A 21,261-nucleotide genomic window follows, 5' to 3' on the forward strand; every position below is an offset into this window, starting at 1 on the left:
GACGTGTGATCCTTTGTCTCAAAAATATATATGACTGTGCCTTCAACTCCTAACAGGAGGAACAGGTCTCAGAGCTTTCTGAGAGTCTGTCTTCAGGGTTATAATTCTCAGTTTGGCTCAAATAAAATTCCCCTTTTTTCTTCTTAAAAAAAAAGAAGCAGCTAGCCTTACACCCAGAAATGAGTGTTACAGATTCTAGACGTGATTTGTGTCAGTATTTCAAAAAATATGCCCCTTTTAACACTAGTTGCCCAAGCTGACCCTCAAAAAGAGGATTTGTATCATGTTTCTTGGTAACATTTTAACAACTAAGATGCAAAACGTGATCATTTGGAAAAGTTTGGAAAATACAGAAAAGTTTTAAAACTCAGGTTAAAAAATCACCTTTAACTCTGTGGTATCAGTTAGGATGCCTCAGTAGGGGTGATGGCATACTCATGCTGGGTAATTGAGGAAAATTTAATAAAGGGACAAAAGGTTTCAGGGTTCGGGGAAAAACTACAAGGGATGGCTGCTGTTCCTGGAGCCAGCCACCTCTGGTAAAGGTTAAGAGGAGGGAGTGATTTGTTTCTAGAACTTGGAGAGGGTAACTACATGGAGAGAATGTCTGGTAAGAAAAGGTGGTCTTCAGTTGGGAGGATGAAGTCCTGGGACCCTTTAGGAAAAGAGCTGAGTTCTCTCAAGAACCATTTCCTGCTGATGTCTCCTCCCATTGGCCAAAACCAACTGGTAGCCAGAGGACAAGGGAGCCCTTTGAATCAGTTCTTCTAGGTCAGCTCCCTGGAGCACAGAGCAGGGAGGAGAAAGGGGGGAGAGGGTCTACAGGGGCATACGGAGAAGATGCACATGTCGCGGCCAAAGGTTGTCTCAAACAAGTGCCAGTCTGTGAATTCACACTCAGAGATATGCTGCCTCAGCTACATACATACAAATGAAACCATACCCTATACCCTACAGCTCAAGGCCCATAAGGTAGAAACAAGATAGAAACAAAGATCACCAAGCTTGTTTTGCAGCGCACCAGAGAAACCGCAGATATGGAAACAACTGGCTGACAGCCCCTCCGACTGAGAACTGTGCAGGTGCACTGAGGGACCAGAATGACTAATAGTGAACATCGGCTGTCACAGGCGAAAATCTACTGTGTGTTACATATGAACCTCCCCCGCCCCAGATTGCACAGTGCAACCCGCCGTGGAGAGGCATGAAGGACAATGGCACCTGCGCAGAGCACTCTTGAAACTTACATTGAAAGTTAAACTTACTTTCCACCGATCATTTTGGAGCTCCCTCTATAACTCCCCATTTCCAGAACAAACATTCCACTCAACAGCCATGGGAGAGACTGATTCAAGCTTTGCCTCCTGTCTCCTTGCTTGGCTTCTCTGCCGTAAAGTTTTTTTTTTTTTTCTGCGAAAGACCGTTGCATCAGTATTTGGTTTTTCCCTGCCCAGCAGGCAATGAGCCATTTGCCTTCTTACACAAACACATTTGAATCCCCACTCTTAAGACCAGATTTGGGCCCACTGTGCTACTGTTCTCCTCTAAGAAGAATCAGAATTCCTAGGAGGATGTCCATCTGTCAGAACACCCAGAAAGTGAGGCGAGCCCAGAACATCTTGCTGACCTTAGAAAGTGAGGGAGCGGTTCTTAGACTGTCTCAGGTGATGTTAGAAAAAGTGCAAAGATGCCACACAGAGAGGACTCCCACTGCTGGAGTGAACAGCAGATTATGCATGAAAAGATAATTATGATTATTGGGATAAGCTGAGCCATAGGTCTGTGAAGATATTTTTTTAAATGATACACAAACCACAAAGGTTTTATAAAAGGGTCTTGTGCTACAGCCATGTATTTCCAATATGTTTACCAAAATTAATCAAATCACTACATAAATCATACACTCATGTTTTGGTCATACATAAAACACATAAAAACATAGAAATATACTGTGAATATGAAAACAGAATGTGTAAATCTACAGTAATACGGAAAATACTGCATAATAAGTGAAGGGGCAAAAAAAGGTTACATCTTTCCAGCGGGGATGCAAGTTGGTGGGGGTTGGGGGGGAAAGAGCACGAGAACCCAGGTCTCAGAGCCCTGTCTCGCCGCCTGCTAACTGGGGCCTGGAAAGTTCTGAACCTCCCAGAGCCTCAGCTGCCTCATCTGATTAACACGATGATGAAAGTCCTTCCCTTTTAAGGTTGGTGTGCAGATTAAATGACCTCATATATTTAAAGCACCTTGCTCACAGATTGCTCACCCACCCCTCCTGGGTGTTGATATCTGTCACCTGTGTTCACATTACAAAATATGGCCCTTACCACACACATCTGCAACTTGGTTAGTTGGGTTATCTATTGGTTTGTCTAATGAAATTCAGAGACACTTATGAGCAAAGACTAAAATTAGACCTAGTCTGGTTGTGCCACAGCTACGTGTTTGGGAATGAATGAATGGAATGAACAAATGACTATAAAGAAATGCAAAAAAAAAAAAAAAAAAGGCTAGCATAAAGTCAGGAAAGTGGTTACCTCTAGGGGAGGAGGGGAACAATTGGAGGCCCCTAAGGGCTGTCTGAGGCGCTAGGAGGCTGGGCACCTTGGCACGTTGGTCTCTGGTGGAACGAGCATCCCAGGCCTTCCCTGTGCCTGCGCTCAGCTGCCTGTGTCTGCCTCCGAGGAGAGCTTATGCCTGGTGATCCTCCTCACACCGCAGTCATGAGTGCAGGGCCGGTGTTGTGTCCGTGCTTGCTGGCTTATTAAGAAATGGGTTGGATACACAGTTGGGAGGGCTAGGGTGCCTCAGGAAAAAATGACTAGAGCTTGGGACTTGGCCTTCAACCCAACTGCAGTCTGGGCTAGGGGAGATGAACAGGCAGGGGCTTAGAGCTGCCAAGATGAAACAAAATCAGAGCCCAGAGAGGAAGGTAGGAAGGCATGCAGTATGAGGCGGGGCAGGTTGGTTTTTTTTCAAGGCTCCACTCTGCCATGAGATCAGATGGAATGGCACGGTGGGGAGCGGGAAGTCTCACAGGGGATCTGCTCAGTATAAGCAGGAGATTCAACTTGTCACAAGAATCTGTCCTCTATTCTGTGGCAGAAGCCAGCCCTCAAAACTGCAAGCCACCAGCCACCTGGCTGGGATGGATCCATCACGGAACAAGCATGAGCTGTGCCTTGACACGTGACTGCCTTGCAGGGAGTCTACACTTCTCTGATTATAATAGAGTTATAGTATTTCCTTTTTAAAAGAGCACATGGCAATCTCCAGACCAAAATGAATTCTCAGTCCCTGCATATCGGTCACCTGGTGGGGCCACATACTCAGTCTAACAACATTCCGGTACAGCCCCCTGACCTACAGCCACACTGCTGGATACACCTAGTCCTGGTGAACTTATCCTCTGTGAGGGCTGGAGTTTGGGGACGAGACAACAGTCATTCAGAACAAATCTGCTGTGGGGAAGGGCCATCAGGTTCAGTAAGACCATTTGGGATAAGAAAAGGATATGACAAAGAATGAGGCAGTCTTCCTGTGTTTGAGTCACAAACTGCCTCTAAACACAAGTGTTTCATGAATGCTTTTGAGAACTGCAGCTCTGTGGCCTTTATACTGTTTCCTGGCATAGTTCTAGGTGCCCAGCAACCTTATGGAGAAGGTTAAACCATCTCTGTTGCACAGGAGATGCACCTGAGGCACAGGGTCACTAAGAACTCACCTAAGGTTGCACAGCTAGTAAGGGGTGAAGCTGGGATTCCATGCTTTTAATCACTACATCAAACTGCCTCTTGGTTGAAACAAGGGCATTGCTTCCTAAGGTGAAGACCTGGAAGGTGACAAAGGTTTTTTTAGAAACATACACCAGATGAATGAACTAGAAAATCAATTTTGTCGCTACAAGCTTCATAACTAAAGCTACATATATAGTTCTATATATAGATAAATAAATACAGTTAAACATATAAAATCTGTCTGGTTTGCTAATGCAGCCCTGGAACCTAGTGCTGTGATGGGCATATAGGAGACAATAAATTTTGCTAAATGCAGTGAGTAAATGAAAACAATAGTTCAAAGTGTGCATTACTGGGTGAACTGATGTTCTAGGCAAATAGAGAGGGAGGTACCATTTATTGAATCCCTCCTCCATGTAGGACATTGTGTTTCTTGGAGTCATTTGATTTAGCCTCTCTCTAACCCTATATGGTGTATATTCAGTCCTAGGTCAAGAGACATTTCACCATCCAATATGCAAGGTACTAAGGGGCCTTTGGGTGACCCAGCACTCCTCTTTCCCAGCCCCAAGAATTCAGGCAACCCAAGAGGTTCCTAGACAGAGTCCCTCTGTGTTTAACCCCCCTTTCTAATGTTCTGTAACCCCTGCCCATGCATCAGGTGCACCTAATCTCCTCCACCTCCGGCAATGGCCTCCAGCTGTACTCTCTGTCTCTGCCCCAGCTCTCAACTCTCCCTCGGTCCATCTTACCAAGCACTGTGGGAATCACTTCCCAAAGCCCAGCTCCATGAGAAAACCCCTGTACGGAAAGTCTGGAAGGAGATACCTGGCTTTGAGGCAGGTGAGGCTGGGCAAGTCGGTTATCTTCTCTGGGCCTCAATTTCTTTCTTGGTAAAATGGGGGCAGTCATTATATTACATAGGGCTTTACGGGGATTAAATGAGATAATGTATGCTAAAGTGGTACTTTGCAAATGCTTGCCATGTGATAATTAGTATGTTTTTTGGGCTTAATCTACATGTTGATCCCTCTAATCAAACACCTGTGATAAAGTTGCAAAAAACAAAACCTCCCAAACCAGAAATCTGCTCTGGCTTCCTATTGTTAGCTTTTACAATGGCATCATTTTTTCCCCAAAAGATTCTAAGTTGTATCCAGTTGTATCCAGTTGTTTACATTTGCCCTGCACTCAGCTGAAGGGAGCTCTCAGTGCTTCCTGGAACATGCTTCTGTCTTCCCATCTTTGTTCTTTTGCTTTTTCTTTGTCCCCCTGAAATCTCTCCACTCCCTGCCTCTGCTTAAGTCCCAGCCAGCCTTTTTACATCATAACTGCAAAGCCCTATTTGGGCTCTTAGGTCAGAAGTGACTTCTCTGATCTCCCAACGCCCCCTTGTGGCACTGACTGGGTTCTGCTTTCTAATTGCAGCTATTTATATGTTTTATTTCTCCTAACTTCTTTAATTTCTACTAACTTCTCAAGGGTTCTAATTGCATCTCCTTTTCCTCTGTGTCCCTAAGAGTGCTCATGGAGTTTGGTGCACATATAAATATTTGAGAGGTAACTAAATGAAGTGATAGGTCTTCAGATACAGAAATGCAGGGCCCAGAAGCCTGCATCCGCTTGTGTCCAGGTCCAGAGTTAGGGAACAGTGAATCTTGAAGGTCGTCTTTGGAGAAAGGCAGCACAATGGGGCACACATAGACTGGAACAAGACTAAATCTGAACCCAACTAGGTAATTAATGTCCCCTCCAAGGGTCTGTGCCTGTCAGGGTGCTCCCAGGTCCTTCAGTTTCCTGGGGAGAATCCTGTTTTTAAATTAGAAAAAAAAACTTTATTGAGACGTAATTTATATACCATACAATTCTTCCATTTAAAACTTACAACAGATTTTTTCTGTATAGACAAGGAACTAAACTCAATACCCTGTAGTAACCTATAATGAAAAAGAATATGTAAACGAATATATGTATGTGTATATATGACTGAAACATGATGCTGTACACCAGAAATTGACATTGTAAACTGACCATACTTCAATAAAATAAATAATTAAATAAAATTCTGAGAATGTAAAAAAATAATAAAATAAAAAATAAAAGTTACAGTTCAGTGGTTTTTGATTTGTATTCAGAGTTGTGCACCAGTTACCACAGTCTAATTTTAGAATATTTTCATCACCCCAACAAGAAAACTTGTTTCCACTAGTAGTTACCCGCAAACCCTCCTCTCCTACACCCCCCCATCACTCTCTCACCTTCTCTACCCTCACCGCACTGGCAAACAATCTACTTTCTGCCTCGATTGATTTGCCTATTAATGGATGTGTGTATTCACTTATCAGTTGATGGGCTTTTGGGTTGTTTCCACTTTTTGACATTTCATATAAATGGAATCACACAACATATGGTCTTTCATGACTGGCTTCTTCCTTTTCTTAAAATAATTAAACAAGGAAGCCATTAGACTGAGGTGGTTCTAATACCTTATCAGCCTACTTCAGCAAATCAAACCTAAGACTGAAATGCCCCAAGGTTAAATGAAAACCCAAGGAAAACGAATCACAAACAGCCAACTGAGCTTTTCCAAGTAAGGCAAACGCTTAAGGTATAGCAATCAAATAATTTCCTTCCTTTGCTTCTGCATTTTTTTCTACTAAAGTCTTTCTTCCAGTTTTGGTCAGTGCAGTGCTCCCAGCCCCTTCTGGTTTGGTGCTGCATGATTTGGATTGGTTTTTGTTCAAATGAACTCTTAAAAATTTGACATGCCTCAGAGTATCCTGTAACACATTTAATATGTTTTTGAGATTAATCTATGTTGTAGCATGTGTCAGTACTTCATTGGTTTTTGTGGCAGAATGATAATCCACTATACGGATATGCCACAGTTTGTGTATCCATTCATCAGTGGATGGACATTTGGGTTGCTTCCACTTTGGGGATATGATGAATAGCGCTTTTACAAACATCTGTCTATGAGATTTCGTGTAGACATACGTATTTTCAATTCTCCGGGTAGACAGATCCCTAGGAGTAGAATTGTTGGGTCAAATGAAAACTGTTCAACTTTTTGAGGAACTGCCAAACTATTTTCCAAAGTGGTGGCACCATTTTACATCGTCACCAGCAATGTATGAGATTTCCAATGTCTCCATACTCTTGCAACACTTGTTATTGTCCATCCTTATTGTAGTCATCCTAGTGTGTGTGAAACAGTGTCTCAGTGTGGTTTTGACTTGCATTTCCCTTATTACTGATGGTATTGAGCATCTTCTCATGTACTTATGGACCATGTATAGTTTTCTCTAGAGGAATGTCTATTCAAATCCTTTGCCTATTGTATAATTGGGTTATTTGTTTTCTTATCATTGACTCGTAAAGGTTCTTTAAATCATTTTGGATACTAGTCCTTTATCAGTCCTTTCACCTTCCTGATAGTATTCTTTGAAGCACAAACATTTTTAATTTTGATTAAGTCTGATTTATCTTTTTTCCTTTGTCGTTTGTGCTTTTGGTGTCGTGTGTAAGAATCCATTGCCTAACCAAGGTCATGAAGATTAACCCCTAGGTCTTCCCATAAGAATTGAACTGTTTTAGCTCTTACATTTAAGTCTAAGACACATTTTGAGTTAATTTTTGTGTACGGTATGAGGTAGGGGGTGCAAATTCATCCTTTTGCATGTGAATATCCAGTTGTTCCAGCACTGTTTGGTAAAAGAAAAACTTTTCTTTCCTCATCACATTGTCTGTATTCTTGTCAAAAATCAATTGCCCATATGGGTTTATTTCTGGATTCTCAATTCTATTCCACTGATTTGTATGTTTATCTCTCTTTTAGTCTTATAATAAATTGGCTCAAGCCTCATTCTACATGTTATGAAGAGAACAGCATCTCCCCAGTGCCAGGGGTCTGGGAATTCACAAGTGCACATTTCCCTCTTTACCTCTTGTACCAATTCCTTGCTTTCATTGAATTTTCTCTCAGGTCTGAGTCTTGTCTTTTATAACCGAGCTCTTTACATTCCATTTCAACCTTCCCTGGACACCACCTCCATTCTTGCATCCCCTAGAGTACCACAAACAAAACAGTGTGTGGCAGACTCCCACTCAGAATTTGAGTAAATGAACGGAGAATCTTGCAAAGCTCATATGGGCGGCAACTTACAAAAATTTTAAACACCACTAACACAAAATGCATCAGCCAGTCTCTGTAATAGGAAATTTTTCTTTGCTTGTGGCTTCTTTAGGTTCTGGCTAATTGTCATCTTTCTGGGGTCTCTCACTTCCTGGGTACCTTTCTGTTCCCCTTCTACATGCCAGCCTCCAACCCTCACACCTCCTTTTCTTACGTAGGGCACTTTAGTTCTCTCCTTGACTTGCCTTCACCAAGATCCCCCACCCCAAGCTTCACCCTCTGCAGTAAGATCGTGGCAAGCATTTGGGAGCAAAAAGGAGTTTCCCAGTTGCCCAGAACGAGGGTTTTGGAGGCATGAGTTTTAGGTGGGACGGGTAGGAAACTGCTTTCTTTCAACTGTTTAATATAAAGAAAAACCCGAAGGAAGAAAGCACGCATACACACACACACACACACACACCCTTTAAACCCTCGTTAGATGCTTCAGTTTCCTCAGTCGGAAATGGGGCTCCTTAGCCCCTCCTTGCCTGCATAGTTCACAGGACTGTTACCAGAGGAAGAAGCGGGTAGAAAAGGGCTTGGAACAGGATAGGGGCCTAAGCAGACCTACGTTTCGCTATGGTGAAGAACCCTGGGGGCCGAAGGCTGGAGCTGGAGGTGGGGGAGAGTACGGGCGGTGTATCCGGAACCATTTTGAGAGAGTCCGGGGATTCAACCGGTCCAGTCCGTCGAGCCCACAAGATCTTAGGCAAGCGGAGCGTATTCACCAGAGTACGCCCCGCCCACACTTCCGGCGCGCGACCCGGAAGCGGAAAGGAACCCGTCTCTTTCTCTCTCCAGTGCGTCTCTCCTGCGTTGTTCCGGCGCGGCGGGAGTTGAGAGTCACAGCCGTTGGTAGCGTGTATTTCGGGGGAGCGGCGCTCTGAGACCCCCGAGCAGTCGCAGCCATGGCGGATGTGACCGCCCGTAGCCTGCAGTACGAGTACAAGGCGGTGAGTGTGGGCTAGCGGAGGGTTCCGGGCCGGGGAGCCCGGTGGGGAGGTGGAGGCTGAGGAAGGGAGTTTCAGTCTGAAGGCCTGCTGGAGAACCACGAAAGCAGAGTATAACTCAAATTGGGCGACGGTGGGAGTACACGGCAATATGAATAACCCCACTGGGGTCTGGGGCTGACGGGATGGGCTAGGAGCTCTGCTAGGAGTGTTTGTCCCTTGTACCCTAAGCGCTATACCCGCCCCCTTTCGTATGTCACCCCCCGGCATGCCCAGCACTTTTCTCAGGTGGGTGTTGTGGGCAGTGATTTAATTGCCCTTTGCTCATGCGCAGTTGTATGATGCTCTCAAGGAAAACGTCTTTTTATTCCAACTAATCGTTATCAGCGCTTAGTTGCTCCGATTCTTAACTTCCTTTGTTATCAGCTGGTGTGTAAGAATTGATCCTACTCATGTCAGAGTTTCGATAATATTGTGATATTTTCAGAACTCGAATCTTGTCCTCCAAGCTGACCGCTCTCTCATTGACCGGACCCGCCGAGATGAACCCACAGGAGAGGTGCTATCCCTGGTTGGGAAGCTGGAAGGCACCCGGATGGGAGATAAGGCTCAACGGACCAAACCACAAATGCAAGAGGAAAGAAGAGCCAAGTAAGTACCAAGAGGAAAATGATTTTTTTTCCATCCAGAGTCCACTTTCTCTTGGCATTTGAGCAGTGTTTTTGCTGAAATGCTTGGTGCAAGATGAAACATCAGTGGCATTAAAACAACCCAGTGAAGGTAAAAACAGAATTGAAAAGTTCTTTGATCTTAACCAGTGTACCTGAAGTGGAAAACAATTTTTAGACCTTTCTCTAACATATGTGTTTCTTGTTCTTAGAGAGATCTTAATTTTCTTCATGATGTTTTCAAGACTCTTGATATTCCCTTTTCATAATAACTCAACTCTTTCTTCTATTATTAACTTCCCACCCCTACTTCTTTTGTCTCCTGTTTTTTTGTCTCCACTTCCACTTTTGTTATAAACTATCATCCAAGCATCCATGTGTGTAAAAGACAGGTGTTTTGGTTTTTGTTGTTTTTTTTACTTTGGGGAGGATATATTTCAAAACTTTAAAAAATCATCAAACTTTATCTCACTGTTACCTTTTGACCCTGATCATCTCTGTCTTCCTCCTCTCCACTGATGAAGTCTTGAAAATTCATAGACCTAGTTTTGGCTTCTTTTCCAGGAATTGATGGCAGTAGCTTCCTTTGAAGCATCAACTTCTCTGGCAGAAAAAGAAAATGTGTTTGAGGGCAAAAAAGGGCTGATATTGTCATACAAATTAAAAAGGATTATCTTAACTTTTTTTCTTACTTTTTTTTTTTAATTGAACTATAATTGACTTACAATGTTGTGTTAGCTTCAAGTGTACAACTTCAGATTCTTTTCCATTATAGGTTATTAGAAGATGCTGAATATAGTTTCCTGTGCCATACAGTAAATTGTATTGTTTATCTATTTTATGTATAGTGGTGTGTATCTATTAATCTCATACTCCTACTAATTTATCCTTCTCCCTCCCTTTTTCATTTGGTAACCATAAGTTTGTTTTCTATATCTCTGAGTTTGTTTCTGTTTTGTAAGTAAGTTTGTTTTATTTTTTTAGATCCTACGTAAGGTGATAATAATATTTATCTTTCTCTGACTGACTGACTTTAGTATGATAATCTGTAGGTTTATCCATATTGCTGCAAGTGGTAATATTTCACTTTACTTTATGGTTGAGTAACATTCCTTTGTATGTATATATACATATACAGATCTCCTTTATCCATTCAGTTGTGGTGGTCACTTAGGTTGCTTCCGTGTCTTGGCTGTTAATAAATAGTGCTGCTGTGAACATGGATGTGAAGTTTGTCTTTTTTAAATGAATGAGGATGTCTTATTGTTGTATTTAGTGCATCCAGTGAGAGAATGACAGAGGATTCCCTTTCTGTTACTGTGTTTCTATAAAGAAATACTCCTACAAGTGACTAAGGCCGAATGGGAATCATTTGCTAAGTACAGATTCATGGTTTTAAATAACACCTGTTTGTCATGAAGCTAAGGAGAGGAGGGCGGGCTTGATTTAGTCTTGCTTCTGAGAGGGAAGGTTCTGCCTGTTCAGCGTCACACTGTGTGTCCTTTAGGCGAAGAAAGCGTGATGAGGACCGCCATGATATCAACAAGATGAAGGGTTACACTCTGCTCTCGGAGGGCATCGATGAGATGGTGGGCATCATCTACAAGCCCAAAACTAAAGAGACTCGGGAGACCTATGAAGTTCTGCTCAGCTTCATCCAGGCTGCCCTTGGGGACCAGGTGAGGCAGCCAGAGGCTGAAGCTATGTTTCTGGAAAGTCACAAGCAGGAGGCACTAAAAGGAACCTGGCCTGTGGATTTTCCTGTGTGGGCCACACCAATATGTAGAAGTGGCTAATATTTACTGAGCATTTATTTTATGTGGGATAGCACTTTGTGTCTTCTCTCAATCCTCACATTAGCTCTGTGGCCAGGCACTGTTAATATTCATTTTCCACTTTACAGAAGAGAGGAATGAGGTGAAGAATACTTAAGTAATTTTCCCTAGTCACAGAGGTTGTGTTTGGCAGAGCCATGATGTGACCCTGGGTGGTCTGTATCCAGAAATCACGCATGCTCTTTATATTATACGTGGGATTAGATTAGGGATCGCTGTGAGTCTCTGAGAGACGGGTGAGGTGGGTGAGGACAGCATTACCAACAGGGTGGCAGGCTGGGGGTGGGGGCACTGCAGAGTGCCTCCCACATGGGACAAGGCGGCAGCTGTGGAAACCGAGTCCTTCTGCTTCCTAAGACCATCTGCCGAATCTTTTTTTGAAGCAGATGGGTCTTCTTCAATTGTGTGACCCTTGGCATTTTTTAATTAACATTAGGGAAAATGGTCAGAATATGGTCACATAAAGCTGGCCAGTGATGTTCTGTGTCTGAGTCTCATTGTTCTAAATTTTTTTTTTGCTACCAGCCACGTGATATCCTTTGTGGGGCAGCTGATGAAGTTCTAGCTGTTTTAAAGAATGAAAAGCTTCGGGACAAAGAAAGGAGAAAGGAGATTGACCTGCTGCTGGGTCAGACAGATGATACCAGATACCATGTGCTAGTGAACTTGGGCAAAAAGATCACAGACTACGGTGGAGACAAGGAAATCCAGAATATGGGTGAGTGAGCTCTCTGTGTCCTGACCATATTAACTAGTTGCTCCCTAAAGGTAATCTTCTAGCCTTAGTCATAAAGCTTCTGAATGTGTCATTGAGTTCCCATACCATTTGCTGGTTTTGGAAGAGTTATGATTGATGGACACCAGAATCCCTAGACTCCAGCAGCCATTTCTTACTCTTAAGACCCTTCTATTATATAGAACATGGGAGAAAACTTGGATGGTGCCTGGGCCGGGGGACGGATGGGGCTGGGTGAGGTCTTGAGGTATTGGTGTAGGTGGCTGAGCAAGCAGAGCAAGGCTGTATCCAAGCTTGGCAGGTTGGAGGAGGCCTCAGTGGTGGCTGCACAGAAGGTTCTCATATATTGATCATTTGTGAGTCCTTAGACCTTAGGTCTGTCCTGAGGAGAGAGGCAGGTCAGGCAGTTAGGGAGGAAGTGAGCTCCACGGTGCCTCATTTCACTGACTGTCTCCTGTCCTCATTTTCTAATCTCTCATTGCTTCAGATGACAACATTGATGAGACATACGGAGTCAATGTACAGTTTGAGTCTGATGAAGAGGTAAGTGATGGGCAGGCAGACCCAGTCTGGTTTGTTATTTTTTTTTAAATGGTTAAGGTGAGGGGACCACTTCTCGTGTAAAGGAGCTACCTCACGTAAGCCAGGTAAATTTTATGGTGTTGAAGGGATATCAAACTTGGGTATAAATACTATTTTGCTGAAAAGATGCTGTACTTTCCTTTAGATTTTATAAAGCAGATTTAAACTTATAAATTAATATAATAATTGAAAACAAACTGAGTGAATCAGCAAAAAGAAAAAAGATAAGTACGGTGTATACCTTCATTGAGGGTATTTGCTGTTGTGTTTTACTGCATTTTAACCTTATTGTGATTATTTCACACTTTCCAGTACTGTGTCTGCCTATTTTAAAAGTATGCGTATTTGCTCAAGAGCATGGGCATGTTTTGTACATAAGGTTGTTGAAGTAACAGTTGCAGCAACCACTGAGGTTTACCATCTAATCAGAGTTTCTCAAATATACCTAACAGGAACAAGTGGAGCACTTGGAAAAATGTGCACAGTTGCCTTAGAGTTCTCAGTGGGTGCATTTGGCTCCTGAAGGGTAAAATGCTGGCCTTGGACTGTCATAAACTAGGGCAGGAAGGAGGGGTAGCACAGGAGAGTGGCAGGAAGGAGCACCAAACTGGGAGCCAAGAAGGCTAAATTTTGATCCTATATCTTGGGCAGGTCATTTTGCTTCAGTTTCTCCATCTGTCAAATAAGGTGATTGAGATAGATGACTGCTAAGCCCCTCCCTGCAGTAGTTGATAGGATATTATGGTTTTAAGTAGCAACAAACTAAAAGAATGCTTTGCTAATAGGCATTCACTCATTTAAGAAATGCTTATTATTAAGGACCTGCTTTTAACACGACACTGCTCAGTACACAGTACAGTGTGAGCAGGAATGTGAGTAGCGACCATAAAGCAGAGTGTGGTCTCTGTATGTCAGGAGCACTGTGTACTTTTCCAAGTGTGCTTCTGTCTAGCTCTTCTCTCCTGTTACCTGATCGCTCTTTTTTTCATTTACTGATTATGTGTACGTGAGCGAGACTGTGATCCAGTTGATTGCCGTAGTGACAGCGTAAGGCGAGGAGTAGAAAGAATAGAAAGGTCTAATGAACCCGTGCCAGGTGGACTGAGAGTAGGGAGGTCATTTCCACTAAGTGTCCTTGGGAGTGAGGCTGACCCTGGTTCTAGTGAGCTGTTGGTTTCGCCGCAAAGCCTTTGCTCTAACCATGAAGCTTACTTTAAGTGATTCGAGGGAGAGGTTCTATGGTGATGTGAGGATCAGCTCCAGATCTTGAGTTGGGGTTGGGGCTGTGTCCACAGGAAGGTGATGAAGATGTGTACGGGGAGGTTCGAGAAGAGGCATCTGATGATGACATGGAAGGAGATGAGGCGGTGGTGCGCTGCACCCTCTCGGCCAACGTGAGTACAGCTTGCTCTTGCGCATTGCTGCAGGGCAGGTTATTTCTGGGTGTAGCAGTTCTTTCCCAGACCTCATTCCTATTACGTATTATTTATTGAGCTATGTTTTTATAGGGTGAGCCATAATAAACTAGTATCTTGATTTTCATAAGATTTCAGTCAATCACCCTCCAAGCCAAAGGCATATGCTGATGAAATCTTAGTTTGGTGTGCTCCTCAACTCAGTATAGCAGTGTCCCCTGTAGTCCCCCTCTCCCTCCCTGTCTGTCCCCCCCACCCTCCTGGAGTCCTCAAAAGAAGGTAGGCTGTAGATTCCCAGTAGAACTTGGTGGTAGGGTGCTAAGAAAGCACTTGGGGCGGACAGAGACATCAGACATTGTGAGTCAGTGCCTGGTTACTTTGTAGCTTGTGGCCTCAGGTGAACTCATGAGTTCCAAGAAGAAGGATTTGCACCCTCGGGATATTGATGCGTTTTGGCTACAGCGGCAGCTCAGTCGCTTCTATGATGATGCCATCGTGTCGCAGAAGAAGGCAGATGAAGTGTTGGAGATCCTGAAGGTATGGCCAGGATCATATTTCTGTGTTCAGTGTATCCTGGCAGATGGGACAGCACAGGAAGCAGATGGCTGTGTCTTGATGATGGTGTTTCCTTCTCTCTACAGACGGCCAGTGATGATCGGGAATGTGAGAATCAGCTGGTTCTGCTCCTTGGTTTCAACACTTTTGATTTTATTAAGGTGTTGCGGCAGCATAGGATGATGAGTGAGTATACGGGGGACGCCTCTGCGGTGTGCGTGTGTGCGTGTGTGTGTGTGTGATGGAGATCATGTTGCTTTCATAGCTTTGCCACTTGTGTCATTTCCCCGAGGTTGAAGGTTGATTTTTATCTCACTGCCTCCTACTCCCTTTCCCTTTGTTCCTTTTGCTGTTGACAGTTTTGTACTGTACCTTGCTGGCCAGTGCACAGAGTGAAGCTGAAAAGGAAAGGATCATGGGAAAGATGGAAGCTGACCCAGAGCTATCCAAGTTCCTCTACCAGCTCCACGAAACAGAGAAGGAGGATCTGATCCGGGTAAGGGCTGGGTTTATCTGATTCCTGAGCTGGAGTGTTTGCTTTGGAAGAGACACTAGTTAGAAGATTGTAGCATAACGCTAAATTTCTATTAAAGGAGGAAGTCAAAGAAGTAAAGTATTTTTCTAAATTCCTTGAGGTTGTTCGTTGGTATGGATTAGAATCAGTGCTTTCACACTGGTGTAGTGGAGAGACTGCTGACCTGTTGCTGTCTTCACCAGCAGCTGGGCCCTTTCCTTTATTACTGACAGTCTAGGAACAGAACACATTTGTTTGCTGGACACAGAACCCACAGTTCTGCCCCTCAGGGACAGCCCTTGATGCTGAATTGTTGAACATTGACTTCTGAAATCCCGGCACTGTGCTCTGTACCCTGAAAGCGGTTTGATCTCATCACTCTGGTGGTCCCCTGTCAACTGTCTGAACGTCAAGGGCCGTCCTTCTGTTTCAGGACTTAACTAGTCAGCACCCAAGAGTCAGGCTCAGTTAAGGGACTGAAAAGGACAAGAAGCTAGAATGCTGATGAATCATTACTCTTCTTTGTATCTTTTCCCTGTCATAGGAGGAGAGGTCCCGGAGAGAGCGAGTGCGTCAGTCCCGGATGGACACAGATCTGGAAACCATGGATCTGGACCAGGGTGGCGAGGTGGGTATTAGGGCCATTTCCAAGGCTGTGAAGGAGGGAAACTCGTTTGCTTGGCTTGCTCACTTCCTTTGTATTTTTGTTTTTTATACTCCCAGGCACTGGCTCCGCGGCAGGTTCTGGACTTGGAGGACCTAGTTTTTACCCAGGGGAGCCACTTCATGGCCAATAAACGCTGTCAGCTTCCTGACGGATCCTTCCGTCGCCAGCGCAAGGGCTATGAAGAGGTGCATGTGCCTGCCCTGAAGCCCAAGCCATTTGGCTCAGAAGAAGTGAGTGAATTGCTTTGCTCAGTTTTCTGCTCAGTTTGCCTCCCTTCAGTTTGAATTCAACCCATTGACCAAAATGTGGCTTTGTTTAAGCATGATTGGGAGCCTCTGGAACCCAGTGGCCTTTGGGGATCCCCTCTGGTCTCAGGGCTTCTGCCTGAAGTATCTCTCTGCAGCCACTCAGTAGCTTTTAACCACCCTGGAACCCTTTCCCAAGCCTTGGACCAAATGAAAACAAAGTTTTTTGCAAGGAAAAAAAAAAGCGGCTTTGTGCCATAGATAGTTCATTCCAGAAGTGGAACCTACTGCAGTTTCCCTTTTTGATTTTGAGCCCAGGGGAAATATTGAGCTCTCTGGTCTAGTCTTCAGTGGAGAGTTACTCAGGGAGGTTGCCAGGAAGTGGAATCTCTCAGAAACATTGTTTGCACAAGGATGCTTCTGATGTGATGTGCGTGGCATTTCTCTTTTGTAGCAACTGCTTCCAGTGGAGAAGTTGCCCAAGTACGCCCAGGCAGGATTCGAGGGCTTCAAAACTCTGAATCGGATCCAGAGTAAGCTCTACCGTGCTGCTCTGGAGACAGATGAGAATCTGCTGCTGTGTGCTCCTACTGTAAGCACTGCCTGCCTGCTTTTTTCTTGTGTAATGAATGCGGTGTATATTTTAGGGGGCAAGATTGTTCATCTCCACCCATACCCCCTAATTATTTATTCTTTGACAGAAAAGATGTTGAACGGTAGGATAAAATGCTCAGGACATGGTCTGTTTCGGTGATGAGCCCATGGAAGTTGGCGCAGTGAGCATAACGAGGTACTCAGGCCTTCTTGTCCTTGACCTCCTTAGGGTGCCGGGAAGACCAACGTGGCCCTGATGTGTATGCTCCGAGAGATAGGGAAACACATTAACATGGATGGCACCATCAACGTGGATGACTTCAAGATTATCTACATCGCTCCCATGCGGTCTTTGGTACAGGAGATGGTGGGCAGTTTTGGAAAGGTAAGGGGGTAGAACTTTTGTCCAGAAGATATTGGGTGCAGCTGTCAGAGTATTGGGAAGAGGCATGGTGCGTCTCTGCCTCCTGTGTTAGGGCATTTCTGGAATGGCTCATGTGGTCTTTTTTTCTCTCCTTCAAAGATGGAACTTGTTCCAAGTACAGAGTGATTCTGAAACAAGAAAGTCCTGGATTTGTCTTGAGCTTTTATAAGGGTTTACCATCTTTTTGTCCTCTCCGTAGCCATTTTCTGCATTGGTATCGTTCACATTATTGAAGTATTTATGAAGCACTCACATGGATGGTTGATAATAGACCTAGTGATGTTATTCCAGGTCCTCTTGTCTGCAAGCTTCCATTCCCCCTCTTGTGTGCAGAGCGCTTTGTCTGCTTCATTAGCCTGAGTGTAAAGCTGGATTTGTCTTAGAAATACACGTTCATGTGCTCGATCTGATACACCTGATATTTCCCTGATGGGTTGATACCTACTTCCAGTGCCCCACACTCAGACTTCTCGGGCAGAAGTGTGGTGTCAGGACCCCCTCCAAGCATTCTTGCCTGATGTGCCTTTCCTCCATCCAGCGCCTGGCCACGTATGGCATCACTGTTGCAGAACTGACTGGCGACCACCAGCTGTGCAAGGAGGAGATCAGCGCCACTCAGATCATCGTCTGCACCCCCGAGAAGTGGGACATCATTACCCGCAAGGGTGGGGAGCGCACCTACACGCAGCTCGTGCGGCTCATCATTCTGGTGAGCAGGGTGGACTTGGGGGAGCTTGGAGACCAGGCCGGTTGAGTACGGTTTGTTGGGTTTTAACACTAAACGTTTCTTCAGTGCCTTTTCTCTGGTCACTAGCCTTTTAATGGCAGCTGCTGTCTGTTACTCTTGCCGCCGAGTGAGCATCTGCACCTAATTCAAACATTTCCCAGTAGGTGCATGGTGTTTGCCATTAGTCTTTATATCTTCTTTATGTCTTAAGTACTTTGAAATAAATGTAAACAGACAAACAAAAAACTACTTATTTTCTCCCGGAACAAAGAGTTTTAGAGATAAATAATCCACTCTCAGAAGGAATGCGTAAGGAGTCAGAATGCTGTGTTCCCAGAGAAGCAGCTGGGAGGAACGACTGAGTCTGAGTGTAGTTTCTTTAGACTGGCTGGGAAAGCAGAAAGGAGACCCTGTGTGCTTATCTGCAGCATTCTAGAATAGGGGTTGGCAGTCTGTGCTACGGGTTTTTGTGTTAGAACACAGCCGAACATGTTTGTTCATGTATTGTTCGCAGCTGCTTTTTTGCTACAGTGACAAGAGTTGAGTATTTTTAACAGTGAGTGGCCCACAAGCCTAAAATACTGCCAGTGCTTGCTGTAGAGCCTGCTACTCAAAGTCTTATTAGAAATGCCGAGTGCCTTGCCCTGCTCAGACCTGCTGAAATGCAATCTGCATTTTAATAAGGTCTGCTGCTTTTGAGAAGGCGCTGCCTTAGGCTATGTGAATTCTTCATTGCTTCATATCTTTCCTTCTCGGTAAAGATAATTGCCCAGAGGTGAAACCTTTTTTGATATAAATATGGTCTGATCAGAAGCTTCATTTTTAGTGAAGAAATTTATCTTTGAAGTTACAAATTCATTTGCCTGAAGAGTCAGATTTTCTTACCATAAAGCATTGTTTCACTGACCTGCAGCAAAGCAGCTCGTGGTCAGAGCAGTTACTTCCTGGGGTATTTCATGTCTCATCCTTTGGGTTTCTCTGGCTTCGGATCCCTTTTCTTGTCTTCTTTATTTGACATGTCAGGTACCTACTTAGTACCAGGAAAGGGGGCCACATTTCTCTAGTCCTACAGGTAGTTTATTGCCCTTCCATTCCTTAGGATGAGATCCATCTTCTCCATGATGACAGAGGGCCTGTCTTAGAAGCTTTGGTGGCCAGGGCCATCCGAAACATTGAGATGACCCAAGAGGATGTCCGACTCATCGGTCTTAGTGCCACCCTCCCCAACTATGAAGATGTGGCCACGTTTCTGCGTGTCGATCCTGCCAAGGGCCTCTTCTACTTTGACAACAGGTATGAGAGAAGACTAGGAGACATGGCTTTTTTCCTCTGCCTGGATAACTAAGGTTTATCTGGTGCCTCTTAGTCCCTGGGAGAAGTTTAACCAGGGTGACCTTCCCGCTGTCCTTCCCCTTTCTCAAGGAGCTCTGTCGGATTGGGATTTAGAAGGGCCTTTGCATTTTGATGGGATGTGAATACAAAAAGAGGAGTTTAGTTCCCTGGCAGTGAAAAAAACTGTTTATTTCCTCAGTATTCTGTGTCAGAAGCCTCATTTGTCTGTTTAACTTGTAGCTTCCGCCCAGTGCCTCTGGAACAGACTTACGTAGGCATCACAGAGAAAAAAGCTATCAAGCGTTTCCAGATCATGAATGAAATAGTCTATGAGAAAATCATGGAACATGCTGGAAAAAATCAGGTCTGTCGTGGTTTCTTGTTATTCTTGAACTCTGTTTTTTTGAAGTTTTGACTGACCATCAGGCAAGATTGTCAAAGAGAGACCAACCCAAGTCACTGGTACCAGGAACGAGGTGGAATATTAGTACAGAATCTTTAGCCTTTGAAAGGATAATAAAAGAATACTATGGGTAACTTTACACATAAGTTTGACACCCTAAAAGAAATCGGCCAATCCCTCAAAAACCACCAAAACAGCCTAGATGAAATGAATACCCTGAAGAGTCCTATAACCATTAAAGAAATTGAGTTTGTAATTGAAGAAATCCCCCAGGTGCAGGTAATCAGTCTGTCTACATTATCAAGGGTTCTTCCATAAAAGATTTGGGTGGCTTACACTAAATATATAGTAGAAATAAAGATAAAAAATTAAAAACTAGCGGAAGGGCATTTTACTAGAAAGTGTATAATTTTTTCATTGAACACTAAGTATTTTTGTCTGATAAAAAACATAAGAATTTAGATGAAGAGACAAATCTTTTTTCTTGACACCAAGTACTTGGAGGACTTTATTTCCTACAAAATCATGCTAGTTTCACACTGAGACTTACTTCCTAAGTCTGTTTATAAAGACCACTGCCCATTACTTTACATAACGTTTTAGCTGCTGTCTTGCCGACACTTTCATTTGGCTTAGAATCTCATCAGGCCTCGGAAATTGAGATTCCTGAATTTGCATCCCTGTTGTGTTTAAACTTACTGTTAAAGAGAGGGTGCCGAGAGTCAGTTTAGTTTCCTGGTTATAAGACCCTTGTCACTGTACTTGGGAAGTTCATTCGCTCAGGGTCTTGCTGACCCTGTTGGGCTCCTGGGCCGGCATGCTTTCCTGCCCTTGCCCCTCTTCATGACCTCAGTTTCTGGCCTTATAATAGTGCAGCTTCTGCTTCCTGTCGCTGGTTCCCTGTGGCCATGGGAGTGGCTCTTGGAGCTGTGGTTCTTGACTCTGGCAAACCCTGTGGTTTCTACTCAGGTTCTGGTGTTTGTCCACTCCCGGAAGGAGACTGGGAAGACGGCCAGGGCCATCCGGGACATGTGCCTGGAGAAGGACACGCTGGGGCTGTTTCTGAGAGAGGGCTCAGCCTCCACGGAAGTCCTTCGGACAGAAGCTGAGCAGTGCAAGGTGAGGAGAGGCAGGCCTGGTTCTCTCATTCCTTCCTGCTAGCTGGCTCAATCTGAGTTGTCCAGGCAGTCCTCTAGGATTGCATCGTGGTGCTGCTTCACACAGGTTGAGGTCTGATGTCTGGTCGTGGTTACATGGAATATGTAAGGGGCCGAGTCTCATGTGAGGAGACTTTCTTAGTCTCTGGGAGAGGTCCCTCAGGAAGGCTTACCTCACCACCTGCTCTTTTTCTGTCCCACAGAACCTGGAGCTGAAGGATCTTCTGCCTTACGGCTTTGCCATTCATCACGCGGGCATGACCAGAGTTGACCGGACACTTGTAGAGGATCTTTTTGCTGATAAACACATTCAGGTGAGGAAGGGCAAAACGCAGACTTCAGAAGACCCGGCACATCGAAGGTGGTTGCACACGTTTGTGCCCAGTACTTCGTTGTTTCTGGCTCAGGTAACCCAGGTCAGAGGGTTGTGGCAGGTACGTCAGTATAACTTCCCGTGCTGCACGAGGGAAGGTGAGTGAGTTCAGGAGAGTGTCTGAGGAGCATAGCAAAATGGGCATGTGGATGCCTCCAGATGTCAGACAAGGC

The 21,261-nt window shown here is 44.5% G+C and overlaps 1 protein-coding gene and 1 long non-coding RNA gene across 2 annotated transcripts in view; one reads left to right on the plus strand and one right to left on the minus strand.

Annotated features, from left to right (window-relative positions):
• Positions 1–20,212, minus strand: LOC116660348. Its single transcript, XR_004315785.1, has 4 exons — positions 19,647–20,212; positions 10,666–10,672; positions 9,273–9,275; positions 1–11 (listed from the first exon to the last, which is right to left on the minus strand). It is a non-coding gene; the product is annotated as an uncharacterized LOC116660348 (long non-coding RNA).
• Positions 8,689–21,261, plus strand: part of SNRNP200 (small nuclear ribonucleoprotein U5 subunit 200) — a 25,800-nt gene continuing 13,227 nt past the window's right edge. Inside the window, exons 1-18 of the mRNA XM_006177625.3 lie at positions 8,689–8,864; positions 9,349–9,512; positions 11,037–11,208; positions 11,890–12,082; positions 12,588–12,643; positions 13,978–14,076; positions 14,482–14,634; positions 14,739–14,838; positions 15,012–15,148; positions 15,711–15,794; positions 15,890–16,063; positions 16,533–16,670; positions 16,902–17,057; positions 17,635–17,805; positions 18,923–19,116; positions 19,396–19,519; positions 20,528–20,677; positions 20,919–21,029. Coding sequence (XP_006177687.1) covers positions 8,820–8,864; positions 9,349–9,512; positions 11,037–11,208; positions 11,890–12,082; positions 12,588–12,643; positions 13,978–14,076; positions 14,482–14,634; positions 14,739–14,838; positions 15,012–15,148; positions 15,711–15,794; positions 15,890–16,063; positions 16,533–16,670; positions 16,902–17,057; positions 17,635–17,805; positions 18,923–19,116; positions 19,396–19,519; positions 20,528–20,677; positions 20,919–21,029 — 2,421 coding nt within the window. The 5' untranslated portion in view covers positions 8,689–8,819. The remainder of the gene's footprint in view (positions 8,865–9,348; positions 9,513–11,036; positions 11,209–11,889; positions 12,083–12,587; positions 12,644–13,977; positions 14,077–14,481; positions 14,635–14,738; positions 14,839–15,011; positions 15,149–15,710; positions 15,795–15,889; positions 16,064–16,532; positions 16,671–16,901; positions 17,058–17,634; positions 17,806–18,922; positions 19,117–19,395; positions 19,520–20,527; positions 20,678–20,918; positions 21,030–21,261) is intronic.

This window comes from Camelus ferus, chromosome 28, assembly GCF_009834535.1.
Source record: "Camelus ferus isolate YT-003-E chromosome 28, BCGSAC_Cfer_1.0, whole genome shotgun sequence".
NCBI classification, from domain to species: domain Eukaryota; kingdom Metazoa; phylum Chordata; class Mammalia; order Artiodactyla; family Camelidae; genus Camelus; species Camelus ferus.